The following is a 22058-nucleotide window of genomic DNA, read 5'->3' on the forward strand; positions in this document are numbered from 1 at the left end:
AGAGCAAATCATGGATGAGCTGAGGCTTTAAGGTGTCCCATGGGAGGCCAGGACCAACCCTACAAAATCCACAATCAGAAGTCAGCGGAGTACAAGTTCCAACCATTCATCCATCCTCTCCTGCTTATCCAGTACAGGGTTTAATGGGGGCTGCAGCCTATCCCAGCTGTCATAGGGCCAGAGTCTAACACAGAACACTCACATTCACACTTACAGCCTATTAAGCTGACCCCATGTACGTCTTTGGACTGTGGGAGGATGCAGAGAGAACCCATGCAGACATGGGGTTCTCCACACAGACACGCTGACGATGTGATCCCAGAACCTTCTTCTTACCGTGACACAACAGTGCCAACAACACCACGTTGCCCCTACCAGGCATCATTAGTTGTGCTATGAGAAATGTAGGATCTTGTGTAACTGAAATTATTTAGTTTCAACCATTTTTGAAAAAACATTCTCTGTAAGACGTGTAATTTGATGGAAATGCATTACTGAGCTGTCAGTGAGCTCTTCATTAAGTGTAGAGAGTCATAGATCACAGAGAAAAGATGCAAATCATTATTCTTAAGCTGCAGGATGTCTGCTATTCTCGTGATATGTCACTGCAATGTAAACCAAATATGACCTGTCTTTTCAATATAGTGTTGCAAATATATATTTATTTACTCCCCTTTGTTGCCACTTATTCCTAAAATAGCTTCACATGAGAACTTTCCCACAGTCAGTGTTGTTGTGTTCAATGAATCTCGTTTAAAAGGACAGCAAAAAGGCAAAAAGGTAACAAGATGCAGGTTTACAATTTTATTCTCACTAAAACGCATTTAAAACCTGTCAGTCGCACAAAACACCGATGTAATAAGAATATAGAAAGCGTAAAAGTCAGTTGATCACTAGCTTTAGCAATCAGCTGTCACAGAAGTGATATCATATGAAACAACTTTCATGTCCTGTATCGAGCATCAGCTTTGAGGTAGAACACACAGAATCCTTTATCATCATATTTCCTTTATCATCATATTTCCCAGCAATTATTGAAACACTTCTTCTTTCATTACAAAGAAACAACAACTCTGGACCCTTAACATTTCACCTTTATTGTACAAAACTGTGGATCAGGTTTGGCGACTCAGTCTTCCAGCCTCCACCTCCTTCACTGTTCCCAGCCCTGTTCCTACAGAGTCAGCCTCACATAAGCTCAACTACAAATACAAAAAGGTCCAATTTGAAATGTGACAATGCATTCTTTAGCTCCTCGTTTCCCTGAATCTCTACAAGAGGTGGAGACATAAAAGAGACATATAAATAACAAACGATAAACGCAGGAGCGGTCCTGTAACGGGGGCTGAAAGGTTACTAAGAGCAACACTCCACCCGTCTGACTTCAGTTAAAGGCACACGAGCTTAGTTGAGAGCATAGTTGAACTGGTTGGAGAACTTGTCGTGTTTTCTCTTGTCAGCCTTATTCATCACCTGAGCCACTCGTCTCAGGGAACTCCTGAAGGGAGGGAGAACAGAGCAGGGAGGAAATGAGAAGGATTGATGGGAAAAATCCAAAGAAACAACAACTTTGATACTGTGATACTTGCCTCTACAGTTTAAAAAATAAAGAATCATTAGTTATTTTATACTGGGACTTGGTCTAGGCCTTCGACTAAGAGCACTTTGAGAATCAACTCGATGGTGCAAAAATAGAATTTCATTTCTATCAGTGTCATCTGTGGATTTTTTTTTTGTAGATTTGGTGAAAGAAAAGAAAACAAATGATGTGTTTCTTGTGATATGATGCTAGTAAGTAAAGTGCCTAAAATACACTGATTAATTGGGTCTTAGCTAGCCTACCCATAAATGACAGTTTAGCAGTTAGGTGCCTTTTTGAGGCCTGTGTTCAGTGGCTTAACGTTATTTAACTCGATGTACGCCACACTGTTTTGTCTTTGACAAAGTTTCCATCTTTTAGTTAGCTGGTCGTTTCCAGTTTCACCAAGCACATGTTCTTAGCTCCTACACTCAGAGAATCATCTAGAAGCTGAAGTTCGCATTCGTACTTGTTAAAGACTTTCTTCTCTAGTCTGCAGCGGGACGTGTTGCTGCTCTGCTTCAGGTCGCTGAGGTGGGGGTATTTCTGCTTCTTTCCTTTCCTTTTTTTACCGCCCAGCCGCTCAGAACCCAGGTCCTCTCCTGTTGCTGCCTCAATGTCTCGCATCAATTCTGCATCTCGCCAATCTGCAACAGAAAGACAAATGTTACTCTGCTCCTGGAGGACGTTTAGGATTCTCCCGCTCTTCATCTCACCTCATTCAGAGAGATGAAGAGGCGTGGCCCGGTACTTTTGTCTATATAATCCAGCAGTGCGGCGCAAAGATCTGCCAGGTGGAACAGAGAGAGCTGCCGCAACAGTGGGACAAGATCAGAGGTCCTGAGAAAACTATGAAAACTTTTTTCATTTCAGCTGAGATTTGTTCTGTGCAGCAACACCTGTGGCTTTGACAGCAGTGAGCGTCCTGTAGCAGCACAGCCACGGGATTAAAAGAAATACCCGATCACCATCGGACCAATTCACGTCAGCCTGGACTGATATCCTGCCCCAGGATCCCTGCCAGGATTTACAAACAGGACTTTATGTTGTCTTCAATGAGACGTGGAACCAGTGTTTAATCCAATATGGCCATTAGGAAAATGTTCTCTGAGATCATAGATCAAGGCAGCTGAGGGGAATTTTCTCAGACTTCTACACACTATTAATGATTTAAAAGAATCCAGGTTTCACTTATTGTCCAGCTTTTCTATACAGCCTATGGACTAAGGTTAAGACTGGGACTGAAGCCTCAAACTGGACTAAGACAAACAAACAAACAAACATTTAAAAATGTGGATATTAAACTTCTCTCTGCATGCGTACTTTGTGTGTTTCAGCCACAAAGGCCTGGTGCGTGTGAGGTTACTCCCTGTATGAGCTGCTATGAAAGCCTAAAACTTGAACAAAAACCAATTTGACTGAGAAGTGTAATGAAGTAATTAGAAGTGATAATGTAAATGAGCTCACAGCGGCTGGCCTTACAGAGCATGGGTCGTAAACAGTGTGTCCTGCGGGCTCATTCGGATGCAATTTTGGTGTTAATGAAAACTGTAACGTCATAATTCTGGCTGATAAAGTAAAAGCAGCTGTAATGCAGAGCAATGACGATCTAAACGAAGAGACGTTTCTAGTTAATGATGTACTGCGAAGGAATTCCAGATAAACCTGCGGTAATGCAAAGTAATTACACCGTGATTGTGATGGGACTGAAGCCACACACTCCGTCAAAACACTGACCCCAGCTCAGAGCGAGCGTGTATGCAGGGTTATTAATCAGCTGCTCTGACCCCGGGTCTGACTGGACCTTCAACTATCACTCATCACACTCTCACACACGCTGGAGCAGTAATTGAAAAGCAGCTGGTGTATTTAGGGGAATCATTACTGCTATAAGAGGAGCAGCTGCATTTACATTCGTGTGTGTTCAAAGTGTGTGTCACTTTGTTGTTGAAAGTTTCAGAGAAAATAAAAAGAGAAGAGATGAAAGAACAATCGAAAGAAAAGCACGAGAGGAGAAAAAAGACAGGCAAGCGAGAATAACAGTGGGAATTTAATCAGTGTTGCAGCAGGGCTCTTTTCTCCGTCAACACCTCTTAGTCCATCCAGCTGGGGTCTCTGTGTGTGTGTGTGTGTGTGTGTGTGTGTGTGTGTTAGGGCAGGGGGCAGAGGTGTGTGTGCGCCTGGGGTCTTTGGTTGGTTCAAATGTAACTCTGTTACGCATCACTTAACACAAGGAGCCTGCATATATGTGACAGAGTAGCACAGCATCCATTTCCCTCCTCCTGTCAATCACCTGAATGGACTTCTTATTTTTTGGTAAGAGTGTGTGTGTGTGTGTGTGTGTGTGTGTGTGTGTGTGTGTGTGTGTGTGTGTGTGTGTGTGTGTGTGTGTGTGTGTGTGTGTGTGTGTGCGCGCGTGTGTGTGTGTGTGGGTCTGAGTCAGATGCATAACACAACATACAATTCTTATTATAAGACAAGAGCAGAGCTCATGAGAAAAAGGACATTTTCACAGACTCTGTGTCTCTGTGCAGGTAAAAATCAAAGCATACCCCATTGGTCAATAAATTGTAGAACCACCTTTAGCAGCATTACCTTGAAATAACTGTCTTCTGTGTGACTTTACCAGCCTCTGTTCTGAGCCCTGCACCAACACAACTTGTGCCCCGCCCACAGTTCTTTATGTTATCCAGGTGAAGCAGTGTTGCAGTGACGTTGTAAGAGAGAAGCCTGCACCTTGAATGTGAGAAACTAAAAAACATTTGAGGTCAAGGAAGGAAGCTAGGAGAGGTGCAGCTTTCCACGCCGTTTCCATGGCAACAATGACTGTTGTTTTGTTTGTCCCATGAATGCTGGAAAATCTGGATTTTGGCAGATGTGTTCTACTTTCTCTTGTGTCACTTTTTATTCATTCATTTATTTTTAAAGGGTCACCACTCGTGTGTGCGCCTCTGCAGGCTCCCGCCTTACACCTCAGACAGTATTTAACTTTCTAGTTGGGGTGGCTGCAGCTCAGGAGGTACAGCAGGCCATCTACTGATCGGAAGGTTAGCGGTTCGATTCCTGGCTCCTCCAGTTTGCATGCCTAGTATCCTTAGGCAATATACGAACCCCAAGTTGCGCTTCGATGGATGAATGTTCGTGAGGAAGCACTGAAAACGTAGAAGAAAAGTGATTGGGTGAATGTGTTGTATAGAGTGCTTTGAGTACTCTGGGAGAGAAGAAAAGCACTGTATAAGAGTCAGACTTCCTCCTTATTTCTTGCCTAGAGGTGCAGGCTCCTCTAAAGACACATCGTCACCTCCGCTTTCACCGCTTCACCTGGAGAGAAACATGTTTCCTTGGATTTAAAAACGGGGGCAGTATGCAGATCGTAGTAGAGATCGTACACGGCTGTTGTTTCCGAATGAGTCCGACTTGCTAATAAGAACAAAATAGGCTGGTACGCACTTTTCATAAACGTTGCGTGGGAACCAACTTTCCGCGCAGAATAAGAATGATTCCATACAAATATTAGTAAATGAAGCTCGTCTTGTGCTTTGTACAACTTTATACAGAAAAAAGGCAAAGCTTTCTTCTGGTGACCCTTCCTGTCATAAACTCGAACATCTGACATTCTGAGTCCTGCAGAGACTAAGATGTAACTGGCTTTTTTTGTTTTGTTTCTCTGAGCATGGGAGCATCCCAGCATATTCACCCATGGCAGGGTGAATATGCTGGGATGTGTCCTCCTGGAAAGATGGCGACTGTCTTGACTGTTTGCACTTGTGAATAATCTTAATAAACTTCATATCATCTGGCAATGACTTCGTAACCTCTCTAATACTGATGGGCAGCAACAGTTGCTGATGTCTTTCGCCCTGGATGCTCCACTAATTCTGCTTTTTTCCACATGCTGATGAACAGTTAATCAAGTGCACTTGATTAAGAGCATCGAGTTGCTACTAAACTCCCATGGAAGCAGTAAAGAAGTACTTACTTCAAAGGACAGTACAGAGTCCTATGAAAACGTTTGTGGCTACATAGTAGCAGTAAATTTCACTAAGAGTTGTAAATAGAACTGAGTGACCATAGCAACAGATGCCTGCAGTATTCACCAGAAGACTGAAAAATAATCTTCACTATGATTTACAGGCTGTAGCTTATAGGAATCTGTGTTCAATTTAGCTTGTAATCCGGAAACTTGACAGCAAATGGATTCAATTAAAACACGAATATTTATAATCTTTGATTTCCTCCATTCCCTAATTGCATTTTGTGTTGTGGGTGTGTCTGTCTATAGTTTTCAGTTTCTAGTTTGGTTGTTTTTTTTGTAATTTCACACCCTAAATAATAATATGGATAATAAATTGCTACTACTTTCTAATAAGTTAGACATCGTTTCTTTAGGCCGGCTGTGTGCTTCCTCACCACCTGCTGCTCCTCATCTGTCAGTGACCGGCTTCATCAAACTCCATTAAGAAATCCTTCGCTGCCCTACTGACTTCAGTATAAGGAAGCCGACCAGGAAGACTGACGCTAATCTCGACCGGCTTCACATCAGCCAGCTCACCCTATTGTACTTTGTTGACTTGTGGTCATCTGGAAGCAATTAAGCAGGAAGGTTCAGCTATTGCTTTGTGGACACTGCAGGATTAATATAGCTGTAAAACATAAAGGCACTGCTGCTACATGACTGACAGTAACTTAAAGAAGACTTCCATGATGACAGTGCTCTTGTACGGCAAATGACACTAACAGCTAAAGTACTTCTTATCCTCCAAAAGCATTCAGAGAGGATCCAGACTGCTGACAGATTGTACTGATGGGATTTTATGGTAAGGTTACATCAAGTGAAGCTTTTGATTTTTATTCTCTGGCTGACAGAACTTTTTGGTAACACAACTGTACTGTTACAAATACACTTACAGTCAGAGTCTGATATTAGCTTCCTTGGAGCGGTCTACAGGGGTGGTTACTATGGGCGACCCTTGGCATGGATATAAGGCAATAATTCAGTAAAAACAATTATGTTTGAGCGTAGCTGCTACTGTAGGAAGTGGTCTGTGTGTGTTACTGGCCGTTTAGGCTCACTGTATGTGCCTGTGGATGTTTGAAGAGGTAAAAGCAGCTGAGGCCAACAGTTCATCAAGTTATTCAGGCCAGCGCCCCCCTACTGTGAAGCTGATGTGTGTGTATGTGCGTCTAAGACTCTCGGATCGATACTGTAGTTGGTAACAAAAGATGCTATTTCACAACTCACTGGACTGCAAGCTACGGCTACACACACACACACACACACACACACACACGTACACACAGCAGCTGGTTAAGACACTGCAGGCAGCTGCTGGACATCCTGCAGACTGGAGACGCAGCCACACGACCTGAGCTGTCCCTCACATACACTCATTTCTAATTCTGTCGCTCTTGGTTACTCTCAAAGAAAAGCTGAGCATTTTTAACTCTTCCAACTCCAGGTCCTGTCTTTGTGTCAGTGCCACAGCCTGCATACATCATAGAGCTCTCACTGCCACCTCGGTCACACATCACCCTTGACACCTGCCTCCGTCTCATTCGTGCATGTTTTCTATCTCATTTCTACAGACTTTCAATCCTCTCTACTCCAGAACACACCTCCCCCTCAAGGCTTGACTCCCTACACTCACTTCGAGCATCTCCATAGCCTCTGTCACCCTGTCCACAACCACAGGCTCAGAGGTCAGCCCTGATGTAATCCCAGATCCACCCAGAACCGCTCGCATATTTCTCTGCCACTCCTGACTTCCTCCTCCTCACTCAGTGCAACTCTGTGTGCCCTTCCCTTACAAACCTTTGATGCTATTGTTAAAATGTATCCCTCTGATGACATTTCTTCTGCGTGATTCAAATTTGTTTGTATTTTTCACTTCTCACCAGGCTGCTGCTCTCTCTTCCTCCTTTCTTCCTGCTCCTCCCTCTCTCGGTCCTCCTGCCGGCAGGGTCGACCCTCCTGGTCTCGTGGAACGATGGGGCCATGGAAAGGACACTGAGGAGACACAGGCCTCGCTCAGTTTGGTGAGCCAGAGGGAGACCAACAGTTTCTCACTTTATGACAGACTCCAAGTTTATCCTGTTACCTTGAAGCGGTCCTGCCGCTGACAGAGCTTGCCATCACTCAGTGGAGCTCTGCAGAAATGGCTGACAGGAACGAAGCTCCCAGGGAAGGAGATGTATCTGCTCCTGCTCTCTGCCAGCAGCTCTTCATTCTCCACCTCCTCCTCCACCGCTGCTGGAACCCAGAACTGGTGCTGAGAGGCTGACCTGCAGCGGAAAGAATGTGACACATGGGTTACAAATGTTAAAGAAGAGTAAACGCTCTGTAGCTTTAATATTATATTAAAATTATCCTTTTTACTTTATCATCTGCGACACAACGCACAGATCAGTAAACTAGGGACGGTGCTTGTCTGGTGCATACTTAATGATCCTGCCAGCGCTGGGCTGCTCCTGACCCCAGTAGAACAGGTCCAAACCAAATGGAACCACTGGAGCGTTGACACTGGTCTGCTTTGAACTGGACTGAGATGAACTGGGCTCCGAGGAGCTGCTGCTAAATGGAACACATTTGGAGAACCATTAAAAACCTTTCCAAGTTACTCAGACTTCACACTGCTCTAGTCTCTCCTTTATATTTACAACAGTTGGTGTCACTGAGACATAATACGGCAGTGTTACTATATGACTATAATGTAGTGGGAAGAGGAGGGGGTGGGAGATGATTGCTGGGGGTTTAAAGAAAGCAGACCTGCAGAGGCAGCGATCAGACTTCACCTGGATTCTATGGGCGGCGGCATCTTCTCTCTAAGGAGGTGCAGTGTGGCGACAACAGAGGTTGGATCCTGAACCTCTTCTGCAAGCTGCTTCAGCCGCCTCATTGAAGAATAGGAGGAGGAAGAAAGAGGAGGAGCTGCAGGTTTTTTAGTGGAAGGTTTCTTTTCTGCGACTGATCCTGTTGAGGTGGAAGGAGAGGGATCCAAACCTGCGAGCAGAGAGAGGCGGATATCGATATGTAAGGACCGGTTCGTCTGACATCTGGGTTTATTTTCGCTCCAGCTCCCAAGAGCTAATGGTGAAAACACGCAGCCGCTGCTCACTCTTCCTTCCTCTGATTAAAATGGCCAACATCAGTGGTGATCGCTAACATCACCTGCTCATTAATGTCACCTGAGAACATGGCCACTGAAACTTTAGCATGCTTTCTGTGCTCTCTCCAAGCTGCTGAACTCTTGAGCCGCTCCCTCTTATATGTTTTGCTTCTTAGGAGCCAGACTTGAATTTTTGAAAGTGGTATTGAGCGAAACCTTCACAGAACCTTCTGAACCCCGAGTTGTGTTCATTGGAGTGTGAGCGTGTGCGCACATTAGACAGAAAGTAAGTGCAGAAAAATAGTGCTGAAAATGTGTGTGAATGGGTCAATGAGGCATGTTATGTAAAGAGTTTTGAGCACTTGAGTATAGAAAGAAGTCGCCTTTTATTTTCTGCCCACATTGGTACATCTGGGATTACTGCCTGATTTGGAGTGCCGACAGGAATGAAGACAGACCTCCAGCAATGTGGGGTTATATCTCCAGGATAAGTGAAGTCAGACGCTGGCTGTGGTGTGTGGGGTGTGTGTGTGTGGTCAAGCACAATATCATCTGGAGTCTCTGGGGATTGAACAAGACTTAAACACACACACACAGCAGGTGAGATCAGAGGGATGCAGTAAGCCGAGAGCTGCCAACATGCTGATCCCAAACATTATTAGGACTGACCCGAGTGCTTCAGGGATTCAATCACTGGCACAAGAGACCAACACAAGTCATTCACACGGTGGACGGCCTGTTCAAACAATAAGACAGGTTCATATTTTTCGACTCTTTCTTCTTCTTTAATTAAATGGTACGTGGACTGTTTCTTATGAAGAGCTTTTCTTTTCTATCTGAGCACTCAAAGCACTTTGCAGCATACTCACTGACTCATTCATACAAGCACTACTTCCTATGGGTAAGTGCTTTCTATCTAACATTCACACATATTCATACTCCAAAGGATGCACTGGAGAGCAACTTGGTGTTGGCATGTAGGCTGGAGCAGGCAGGAAACAAACCAGCAACCGTCTGATAAGTAGATTACCTGCAACAACATTTGAACTAGAAAAAGAAAACCAGTCGACTTAATAATATAAAAGATGGCTAAAGCTACTGTGACATCGCCATTCGATTAGTAAAGTTCTGTCTTAAAGCCTCATTGTTACAGTCACCTTCTTACAATAATCAGAAAATGACAAGCAAGGGATGAATCTGAAGGACATTGTATGCTCAATGTAGCCCTGCCCTAAAGCATAACCAGCTTTATCATCCTTCTGGACATCATTTACTAAATGGACATGCTATTTTCAATAACACTCAAAGGTAGTAGCTGAGGCCATAAACCTGTCAGAAAAGCTGTGTTTCTGAGGCCACAGAGCAAAGAAGCTGAAGGTCATCTTCCCCCTGAGCTGCTGGCTCACAGAAGCAGCCGCCATCTGGTCATCAGGAGGAATGCAGATAAAACACCTGGAAGACCTTAGAAGTCTATCATTTATACAGTCCACTGGAGAGCATGCATTAACTGAAATGACTCAGTGATGTTTTAATCACTCTGTATTCTTTGCACTGTTTAAGCTTCAACCAGCACTCTTTGTGTCCTCTTCTCCTGCACTGGGTTCTTTTGGGCACGAACTGCAGAATCAGTGCCACCAGCTGTTCATGCTAACAACAAACTGCTAATATAACAGCAGCAGATGGAAATGGGGAATAAAGTCAGGGACAGGGAAAAACAACATAGTAACTGTGATCACGATTTCCGTAATTTACTGCGTTGCAAATGGAGTTAGTGAATCCGGAGAAGATACAGGCGGTCACCGGAAACGAGATTCGAGAAGCATCTAAAATGACAGAAAGCAATCGCATGGATTTTACAAGCCATCCTGAAGACTGACTGTGCAATAACTGAGACAGGCTCGTTGAAACAAAATACATCTACTTCCAGAGACTGCACAAACAAAACCCCAACAATTCAATCAACTGGTAAACATCTTCCTGACTTTCAGCTGCGCAGTGGCAGGCATAGATCGAGATCTAGGTAAGCATACATTTCCTATATCAGAAATATGATAACTCAAAGTGAAACTCAGCTGAAATCTATGGGATGATTCTGTAAGAGCACAGCTCATGACAGCTGTATCCGGTCGTTAAGTCTGACGTCACTAGCCGTGTCTGGGCCTAAACTCCGCTGCAGGTCCATATATCAAACGACCACTATGGCATTACTGGGAGTTGAAAAACTGTCTAAAGTCTTTCATCTTTAATAAAATGATCAGCGTTCTGCTCTACCAGGTGTAACAATTGAGTTTAACATCCAGGCATCCATGAAAACGGAATTTATGACATTTAACGGAGTTAGAAGTTAGCAGGAAGTTAGCTCGCTAGCTTCTATCTAAATACAATATAGCATGTCCTGACTGCGGGGTTTTGGAAACAAATTAAAACGTACAGCTCTGCTGTCACTTCCAACATAAATGAAGACAGAAAACTAAACAGCAGTGACGTTTGTAGGGTTACTGAAGTTTGGCTAGCTGGTATATAATGATGTGCTACGTGACCGCTAGCGACACAGCTATGTTAGCATAATATAAACAAGCTAACTTTTTTTCCACTGGATAAAAGTTAACGTGAGTGTTCTCGGTGGTCAGGAACAAATGTAATCGCATGGCAGGATGCTGTAAAAGGACCAAACTTCAGCCAGGAGAACAACTGAGATAATCCATCCACAATACGAGGTTAGTCATTCATATACTGCTGCATGGGCTGGGCTGCAGTTACATCCTAAGGTTTTAAAAACTGAGCTTAAATAAATGATTAGCGGTAATAAAAGCCTGACTGATCACTGACTGTTTTAGGAGCTTTTTGAGATTAAATAGAAGAAAATACAAAACATTAAACATGTTAACAACACAAAAGCCATATTAAACGCAGACTACTTTAGGCCCGGAAGTAGGATTCGTCATGTCATCACTTAACGACCGGATAACCTCCAATAAACGACATTTGTTGCTGATAATTTTGTGTTTTTTGTTAAAATCAGATTTGACTGGTGAGTGTAGTTTTATATGACAGTGATTTTTTTTAAATAATTCATGGCGCTTTTCCCAGTTCATGGAGATTGGGAATTAAAAATACCTCCCCAAACACACACAGACACACACCCACCTGCTCATTTCAGAGCACCAAATGGAAGAGGTTAGTCTGCTTGTTGTGGATGTTAAGACACACAGATCAATGGGAGGAAATGTGTATAGTATTGTGTGTGTGTGCGTGTGTGCGCGTGCCTGGGTTGTTAGAGAAAGACACAGAAATGCGGGGGGTTAACAGGGTGCAAGAAAAAAAAGAGTGAAAGAGAAAGAGAGGAAAGGCAGGAAGAGGTATTGATTTTCCCAGGTTAAGCAGGGCCTGTAATTAAAATGTTAATTTGAGAAAGAGAGCGATAGTGTACTGACAGCAGAGAGAGGGATAAGAGGACTGATAATCAGGATGACAGAACAAGACAGAGAGGTGGAATGAGAAAGTGGAAAGAAGGGGACACGGGAAGACGGGAAACAGAAGGAGTGGACGAAGTCAGGAAGAATTGAAAAGAAAGAAGAGGAAATGCTAAAAAATGATAAATGTGATCCACTGGCAGAGATGAAAAGAGTGAGAGGAACCGAAATGCTATTGTGATCAAGGAAATTAGGAGAGAAAGGAAAATGGATATGATAGGGGAGGAACAAAGACGAACTCTCACCCATCCATACATCGGATTCTACTTTTGATCCTGCAGGACCATTAATTCACCAGGTCAAACCCCTCACCTCTCGACCCAACAGGAACACGTTTTTCATTTAGTGAAGAAAAAGAAATGAAGCTGCCCGTCTGAGTAAATGCAACATTCGGTGTTAGACATTTACATTTCAGCTAAGTACTCACTACAACGTGTTACCAAGGCTTCAACAATCCATCCTTACATTTATAATTATGCAAGAGCAATGTGTCCAATCACATTTGGGTTTCTGAAAAGTCCTGGACTACATCTAAAAATCAGCAAAAACTGCTAAACATTTGGATTAAAGATGAAAGCCTGTACCTGATTGTTTGATTGAACGTCCACTACAGTGATGTGTACAGGCAAACCAGAGACACTGAGTCAAAGTCCAAATACTTCTTATTTCTTTACAATTTAAAGAAGATGGCATTGGGACTGTGTGTGTGTGTGTGTGTGTGTGCGTGTGTGTGTGTGTGCGTGTCCATTTGACGATGGGTGGTAAAATCTGAGTGCAGGGCTAATAGGGGCTCATTAAAGAGGTTGCATTGTTAATTTGGTGTGGCCCCTCTAGATCATTACCTAGGCCACTAATCACCCTGACAAACACGCACACACACACACACACACACACACACACGCGTGCGCGCGTGTACAGCTGTTTTGGGCCCATCAGATATAATCTAATTACTCTAACGTCTAACTGATTAGTAATGGAGGGAGGCGGGAGTGGATGGGTTCACAGGTAAAACAGGCTCAGAGTGAATGTAATGACTCAGGAAGGTGGTGCCAAGCACTCGCTGGGGGTCAAAGGTCACAGTGCAGCCAAACTACATAGCTGAGCCAGCAATAAGTGCCTGGGCAACAACATCCTGTGTTATGATGTCATTAACACTAACACATAAATATGGTCGGCCTCTCTCTTACACACACACACGCGCACACAGTACATAACTTCACATATGAAATCATATGAGTGATGGAGGGGTGGAGGCAGCGCTGCTCATGGCAGAACACACTAAAATCCTGAGAGAGGTTTTAGTATTTACTGTTGCCTGGAGCTTGTACGTATTAAAAACAGTCAAACTGCAACTTAGATTTGCAAAAAATGTTATTATGTAGCTGACATAGCAATAAAATGCACAGGCGGCTGGTTACTGACCTGAAAATTTGACCTCTAACCCAGTTTGCTGCCTGGAGGCTAGACATGATCCATACATGTCCAATGCAGCCATGGTATACGAGGGACTCTCACAGCCATTCATATGTAAGCAGCAGAAAAAGGCTTGCAGAAACAAGAGTGTCTCTATTACAAACCTACGCTGCCTTCAACTCAGGAGAGATCAGTGCACATCATGCAATTTGTCTCATTTCAGCCACCAAACACCTTTGGCAAACTCCCCATAAGAAACTGGCTTTCTGTTTTTTTTATTTTGTGGGAAATCACAACACAACTTTTGTTTCTTTTATTTTTAAAGTGACTCCTATTTTTATTGTTTTATTTCTGAGTGCATGTGCAAGAGAATGCAGCTTCACTGTAACAGACGTCTGAGATGGATGCCAGCACACGCTAACGTTTGAATTTTTACCAAGACATGGACATGGACTAAGTATTAATTTAGTGTGTGATTAGTTAGGGAAGAGCACACAGAAATGCAAGAGCTTGCCTAATGCAGAGCAGGAACGTTTGTACCAAGCTTTACACATCCTGGGAGCCGTCACAGTCAGCTTTGTGATTTCCCACAGAATCACAAAAAACATCACACCATTCTCTGATGAGGAGTTTATCAAAGAGTGTCTGGTCGAGTCCGTCAGGCTAAAATGCCCTGAAAAAACAAAGAATGAGAATGTGGCCCTCGCCAGGCGAACGCTAACAAAACACACTGAGGACACTGCAGGACATCTGGAGCTTCAGATGAAAAACAAATGCGATCATTTTGGTTCTGGACAAAACCTCTGATGTCTACAACGCAGCCCAGTTACTCATCTTTAAATATTGGATAATGACAGAGTTTTAGATTACGGAGCAGCAATCGGCTCAGTGAAACAGACAAAGGCAGGACTGGTTTGTTCACAGAGGTAAAAGTGATTGAAATCAACCCAGAACTGAAATTGGTATGTGCTAAAAATCAACCATATTGTTGATGTTTTAACTAAAATAGTTAACTTGACAAGACGTTTGCTGCACTTTCAGAGGAGACTGAAGATGGTGACATAGGCTACCACTCAGCTGTCAGGTGGCTCTGCCTGGGCAAAGTGTTTACTGGCCTTTTTGATGTTGCTGAGCTGGGTAGTGCATTGATTTAAAAAAAATATATACTAGACTGTTGCTTTGGTCGTGTTTATCATCTCTGTGATTACTTTTGTCTTCGGCCTTCTTTAGCATTAAAATCTGTTTGGATGAGAGACAAGCTATAAAAAACAATTCAACACTTTGAGTCAAGTTCAGACATTATGTCTCCTTCATTTATAACGTCGTGACTAGGGATGGGTATCGTTTAGGTTTTATCCGATACCGGTACCAAACCAGTACTTTTGAAACGGTGCCGGTGCTTAAACGGTGTTCGAACCGGTGCTTAAAGAATGGAGAACACAAAATTGGTCCAAAAACCTCTCATGTTCAGCTGTTTTTTTGTAAAAAGATAACAATGTTAGTCTTTTCTGCAGCTATAGGGCATATATGGTATCACTCTTGGCTGGAAGCAGTGCTTAAACAATGGAAAAAACACAAACTTTGTCCAAAAACCTCTCATGTTTAACTGTTTTTTTGTAAAAAGATAACAATGTTAGCCTTTTCTGCAGCTATGGGGCATATATGGTATCACTCTTGGCTGGAAGCAGTGCTTAAACAATGGAAAAAACACAAACTTTGTCCAAAAACCTCTCATGTTTAACTGTTTTCCACTTTTTCTTTGGTCATTTTAGCCTTTTTGGCCAGGGTGAAGGGAGCATCTGCCATCAAACAAGAAGACAGCCGCATGTAGCTATGATGATGTTTGCTAGTTCACCTTACATGCATTAATGTAATAACGTGGTTAGCCTACTCAACATAAATTACACACGAACAACATTAAGCTACTCACGCAGAGAAGAACGGCTGCTGCCATCATCATCATCCTCATCATTTCTGCTACACTGGCAGGGCTAGGGGCCAGGACTCTCCTCTTCGGGTTTTTGGGGGATGTTGCTAACTCCGATAACAGGCACCACACCCGCAGTAGATGTGCTCGGTGTGAGGTCTCGCAGCAAGCTATCAAATACGGTGCATTTCTCGGCTTTTAAAAAAACGCTATGCGTCGCCAGGTGTTTCATCGGATTCGAGGTGTTACCTCCTTTGACAGTATCACAGTATAACCTTAAAGCACTTGTTGCAGGCTGCTGAGTTTTTATTTTGCTGTGAAGTACAGCCAGACTTTGACCGCTTCGCCTTGGACATTTTTAATCTGTAGCTCTGCTCTAAAAGAACGTACGTACCTGGGCCCGCCTACTATCCTCGTAAACGTAAAATGATTGGCTAGAATTCAAAGTGTGTGACATCTCAGGGAAAAAAAAGCACAGAAATAAAGCACCGAAATGTGCGCTGCTTTTCGGTCTGGTTACTACCGTTTATGTCAGAACCGGTGCCATCATGGCACCGGATACCGGTACCCATCCCTAGTCATGACAAGGGAAGGCCATTAATCTGTCAGTCTACTGTCCAGGAGACAGTCTACTGTCTGAGAATCAGTAGAAAATAGTCAAGGCAAAAGTTTTATTAAACACACTTAAATGAAAACTGAAAGCAGACATCCTCTGAAGCTTTTGAATATATTTTTTAAAGGAAGTCAAACAAAGTAAAAACAAAACGACCACTTGGGCAGTTTTGGGACAATATTAATGATGAATTAAATTTCAGAATAAGGGCTTGTTATGGACAAACTATCATGAATGTTTCCTCATTAAAGATACAATCTGGACTAATGATATCAAAATACTTCATCATGTTGGCTGCTTTTCCTTTGTATTGTGCAGAAGCGTTTGTGGGCACACGCACATAAATCCACTTAAGAAGCACATTACCTGCGTTTTACCAGCTGCCAAAGGCCAGTACTTTAAAGTGCGATCGTTTATTTGTAGAGTACGTGTGTGGATCTCAGGAGATCAGGACAGCAGCTTTGTAGCTTAACCTCACTATTTGTGCACGTGTCTGTAGATTTGAAGTGCACATGCATGTATGTTTGTGTACATAAACTCACCGTACTCGGCTCGCAGATGCTCTGGAATGTGTGGCTCATAACCTTCTTTCTCTGGAACTTCATCAAAATCATCATCGTCGTCGTCGTCCTCTCCATCTGAAGAGACCTTCATCTGAGGAAGGGGAGAATCGTTAGCTTTTTCATAGTTTTGAGTGTGAAAAAACAGCTGCTTTATTTCATTAAAATTATGACCTTTTATGTTTAAGCATCCAGTTAAAGCAGCTGCAGGAAACTCCACACATCTAATCTAATGTTGTAGATGCAGTCATGTAAAAGAAGAAGGTTTTTAACAGACTTTATGAAGTCCTGTGGAAAAACATGACTCAAGAAGGCAAGTAGAAGCCAGACGCTGCTAATCCACAACAACTAATGCATGCAAACCTCAACAAACAGAAACAGCGTTGTAAAGAAGATTGAGCCAACATCGTTCTGGGAAAGACTAAATGTCATGCAGAAATTAATCATTTCAAGTTACTTAAGGTGGTTCGATGAACTATTGAACCATGGGGTGCAAGCTGCCTTCTATCAGCCTTAACTTGAATCTTTATTTTAATTGTTTAATGACAAAAATGGGCCATGAATTTTTTCCACATACTGCATAACCACACTCAATCTAACAGCGCACACTACTCTGTCGCTGCACCTGAATACCGCTGTAATGGCTGCACCACAAGATGGCAGCATATACAATTTGTCACTGGATTCGCCCATCGTGCGACTCTCCTGCGAATCACTCTGGTTTTCTTATTAGCTAAGGGGAGAGGGATGACAATGTGTGTCTGTCTGTGATGAGCTTCTATCAGTAGTAAGCAAAATTTATGGTTTTTAATTTCCTGGTGAGCTTGTTAGCCATTGGCTGGGCTACAATGCAGAACACAACACACACACAGGCTCATTTCCATAACACAAATCCGTGTGCATGCATGCATTTGTGTGCGGTGGCCCTATGCTTTTAACAGCTGAGGAGCCACACACACAGAGTCACACGCTCCAGTCTAGCAGTATAATAATCACAATGATTAGTGTTATGAGGAGCAGTAAAAGCTAACGTTAAACTAACCTCTAATTCCCAAACGCCTCTTTTTCATTAGAGTGTAATACCCGATTGTGTGTGTGAGAGCGATAGAAGGCTGCTGCGTTACTGCTGATAAAGCCCATTAAAATGTTAGAATTGGTTTACCAATAATGAGTCCCTGAATAATTACCCACATGTCCCTCCCCCCAACATATATACACGCACACATTTACAGCTCAACCACAGGACAGACTCAGTTAACCGTGTCACAAAGCTGGATACACACCTCTGATCCACTACGCAGAGACCAATTAAAACACTTCATATTACAATACTCAACATTCAGTTAACAAGCAACTAAACAATTAAAGCCTAATTACCTCTCATTAATGCAGCTACAAAGGCTGACATATTGTGGAAGAAGGTTTGAATCAGAGAGAAATTAGACCTCGTTTATGACATGTGAACAAATACTGTACAAGTGGATTAAAACCTCTATAATAAATATGCATTAAATTACTTCAATTTCGATTCAATTTTATTTACACAGTCACCTCGAGGCGCTTTATATTGTAAGGTAGACTCTACAATTGGGTACATTTCAATAAGACTTAATAGAGAAAGGCTCGAGTTTTGCAGCAGTTAAATACTTTTAAAATTAGAAACACTGACATGAAGTCATCTGAGTGAAATGACTAACTCGCTAACCTTTAACCAAAATAACTAGCTGCTGTGTTTATTGTAGCCACAGTGCAAACCGTCGATTCATTCATTGTATTTTCTGTCTTTGTTTACTGACTGTTACTGATATTTACAGGATTCTGAGGCACTGTGACAGCAACCCTTACCGCTGGCATTTTAACCGTGCCGTGTTGTTTTTAAATGTAGCTTCTGAAACGGCTTGCTGCATCAGTATTAGGGCTGCCACGATTAGTCGACTAGTCACGATTACGTCGACGACTGATTTAATAGTCGACGCGTCGTTTGAAGATTTGTAAGATCCCAAAAGACGCAGGAATAAGTAGTAGGATTTAAGAGTGTAATAACGGACTGAAACAGAAGATGGCAGCACTGCATGTACAAGGATGCCAGCTGCCGTTAAACGCCGAAGAAGAAGAAACTGTGTCCCAGAATTCATAGCGCAGCCCAGCTCAGTTTCCAACAATGGCGGCAGCTAGTTAGTTTTAATGTTACTCTTATTATTCTTTCTGGGTCACAAAATAAACGTTTAACATATTTTCAGGCGAGAATGTAGATGTGTAAACCTCAAATATCTGCTCAGTTTATCAAGACACCACATATTTTCAAAAGCGCTCCGACGTTTTCGGAGACGTCTGTTACCCACTAGCTCGATAGCTAGCCGGGGGCAAGGCTCACTAGAGCCGTGAGAACACCGGACTCCCGGCAAATCGTTTTCAAACCCACCGCCGTCTTTTGCTATTCAGGTTAAACATGATATACAAGTCACTTAGATAAGTTAAAATGTTATTGTTTGGCTTTTTTCAGTATTTTATTTGTTCCTGAGTAAATCGGTTTGGCTGAGATTAAAGTTATAGTTTTTACACAGCTGAATAAACGTCAAGCAGACAGCTGATCATCAGAAGTGTGAGATGCTCGAGAATTTACTCCGGTGTCCTGTTATATTTTAGATAGCAAGGAGCAGACGGCTGAGTTTATTAAACTCCACCGAAACAATCTGCAAACTTCATTAAAATTTAATAAACTATCATCTTGTCTTTATTTTTAGTTAGCACAGACCTTAAACATTTAAAGCTGTAAGCTAATGATAGTTATATAAGAGCAGATGCTGCTGGTGCAATAAGCTGTACGTTTTACGTCCAATGGATGATGATCTGATTAGTCGACTAATCGCAAAAATAATCGGTGACTAGTTGACTATCAAAATAATCGTTTGTGGCAGCCCTAATTAGTATGTGTTATTGGTGGATCACACAGACACCTGCTAATAAGTGCTAATTAACATATAAATACAAACTACAGTTCAGTCATTTAAGTTGCCAAAGTGAGGTCTGCACACAGTGTGTGTGTCAGCGTACCTGTCAATCAAAGCGTCATGCTCTGATTGACAGGCTCGTTGTAAAATAATTCATTCACTCACCTTTTGTTATTTATCATGTCATAAATCCCAATTGCAGCAGGCTCTAAACATTTTCAGATAAAACCAGCCATGATAAGATGGGAGTCTATGGGAACTAACTCACTTTTGGATCCAGCTGATTAGAGGAACTGCAGGGTTTTGGGGTTTTTTGTGGGGTTTTCTTCCTTTAGTCAATTTTCACTTCACTTTATTTTTATTTATATAGCACCAAATCACAACAACAAAGTGCACTATATTGTAAGATAAAGATAATAATACAAGCCTTTTTTGGACAGGAAACGAGGAAGAAGCAAACCCAGGCCCAACCCCCGCAGCCTCGTAACACTGCAGACACTGCAGTTCATGTACATTTCCCAGCTTAGGTGTTATTAATACAAATGATCCGTTTCTTCAAAGAAAAGATTTTGCACAGAGTGAACATAAAGTCTGAGATACTGATACTTGACTTACGTTTTTATTATTTGAAAAAGCTGAAAGAATACTGTTAAACACAAGGGTACAAACCCCAAACTTTCTCTGTTACTCCACTCTGCTGCTATCCTTATTCATCCTCGGAGGACAACGGCTCCGCACACAGCAAATGCACACACACATATACACACAGATATAGTCTCTATAGGTTTTTTGCTTGTCTACTTTAATCCTGGCTGGTTTATTCTGTTCTGATCAATGACCTAAGACTAAGAAGTGATCACCCAGCTGGACGAAAATCCTGCCCTAACATCATCCTTTTTCCCCCTCTTTCTGCCTCTTTGTCTCTAATTCACCTTAATTTAATCCTGATAGCATCGAGTCCTGTCGGCCGGCCTGGCAGAGCTGTAAGTCTCACAGTAGAATTAGCTTTCCCCTAGAAACATTTTGCTGACGGGCAGAGCACTTAAAATATGGCTTCTATTCCCCCACATGGCTGCACGGGGGGCTGCTTTGCATTTTAACAGAGCTTTGGTTTATTCCCTGGGACACACACACACACACACAGAGGGAGAAAACCACACGGTAACACAGAGTTCCCCACGGGAGATAAAAACTGCTTCTTTAACTGAAACTCTAGATCTAGCAGACAAATTAGAAGTGATAGTTTAAGTAAAGCGGAGCCATGCGTCACTGTAATAGGAAAAGGACAAAACAAATATTGGTAACTTTCACATTAAAAACAGGCCCAGATAGAAATAAAAATAGCTCCGGAACAGAGCAGAATAAATAAAAAGTTGTTTAAGTAAAGCAGGGCTATGTGTTACTGTAATGGCAATGTTTACTGGCAAATAAAATAAAGCAGAGAAATGGGCGAGGATGAAAAATAAGCATTCCTTTAACAAGCAAATAAAAAGAGATCTGTTGAAATTGGCTGCTAAAGTTGAGACCATACATTATTTGGGCAATAAAGCAATCGTGGGTTTGCAATGGCGACTCCCTACTGAACTCATCCCCCAAAAACTCTGTTCTTTCTACCAAACTGTCATTTTTTCCTAAAAAAAAACAAACAATCTATAACACAATCTATAAAAACGCCACTAAATAATAGCACGTCAAAGTAAGAGAATTTAGGATTTTCTCTCTAACATATTCGAATAACACCAGAGACAGATGCAATGCTGTGAGGCAGCACTAGACACTACTCTGACACCAGTATGAAGAGGACGTTTGGTGTCACTGGCATCACAGCTGATACGATACCATCAGCACCTCCAGTTAAAAGTCAAAACTGACCATCTCTAGATTTCATCTCATTTCGGTGCAGCCAATGAGGTCAGCGTATGGAGCTCTATGAAGTTTTCTACTATTGGATCTATGCGATGTCATAAGGGATACCCCTGACACGGGCACTTCTAGCTGGGAGGGGCTGCACCAAGACGCTGTATAAAATAAACAACAAGTAATTTGAGCTGCAAACCAGTGCAAACACAGAGATGGAGACAAAGTCCTGAGCTAAACTCCATCCGGGGTTCAAGTAACCGATAACTGGACAGTGACTGTGAGTCAGGTCACCTAACATCAGCTCTCTAATGTCTGGCAGGAAATCCCAACACACGCTGGTAAGCTTTAGAGTGAAGGTTGTTACAGCAAATGCATTTTGATGTTAAGATGTGCACACAGTACCTGCCTCAGACCCACAGCTGTGGGGGGAAAGGTGCAACTAGAAACTAAAGTATGTCGCTGCATCCACAGGTGTGCTGCTTATTCAGCTTCTACGGCGTCTCACCCTCTGTCCTCCCCCTCCTCTCTCTTAAGTAAGACTCTTATCCTTTATAAAAATGATGTGAGGGCGCCGCC

The 22058-nt window shown here is 42.6% G+C and overlaps 1 protein-coding gene across 2 annotated transcripts in view; it reads right to left on the reverse strand.

Moving 5' to 3' along the window:
• Window positions 1–789: 789 nt before the first annotated feature.
• The window catches only part of uvssa (UV-stimulated scaffold protein A), a 36599-nt gene continuing 15330 nt past the window's right edge, over window positions 790–22058 (reverse strand). Inside the window, exons 9-15 of one of the 2 annotated variants that reach the window (XM_084908169.1) lie at window positions 16654–16765; window positions 8372–8579; window positions 8019–8147; window positions 7678–7861; window positions 7475–7586; window positions 2049–2226; window positions 790–1498 (exon numbers count right to left, since the gene is read on the reverse strand). In XM_084908169.1, coding sequence (XP_084764295.1) covers window positions 1405–1498; window positions 2049–2226; window positions 7475–7586; window positions 7678–7861; window positions 8019–8147; window positions 8372–8579; window positions 16654–16765 — 1017 coding nt within the window. In that variant the 3' untranslated portion in view covers window positions 790–1404. Of the gene's footprint in view, window positions 1499–2048; window positions 2227–7474; window positions 7587–7677; window positions 7862–8018; window positions 8151–8371; window positions 8580–16653; window positions 16766–22058 lie in introns of both variants that reach the window. The other variant, XM_084908159.1, reaches the window with a different exon arrangement.

The sequence above is a fragment of the Perissodus microlepis genome, chromosome 2 (genome assembly GCF_051167445.1).
Source record: "Perissodus microlepis isolate ML-2025 ecotype Zambia chromosome 2, ASM5116744v1, whole genome shotgun sequence".
NCBI classification, from domain to species: domain Eukaryota; kingdom Metazoa; phylum Chordata; class Actinopteri; order Cichliformes; family Cichlidae; genus Perissodus; species Perissodus microlepis.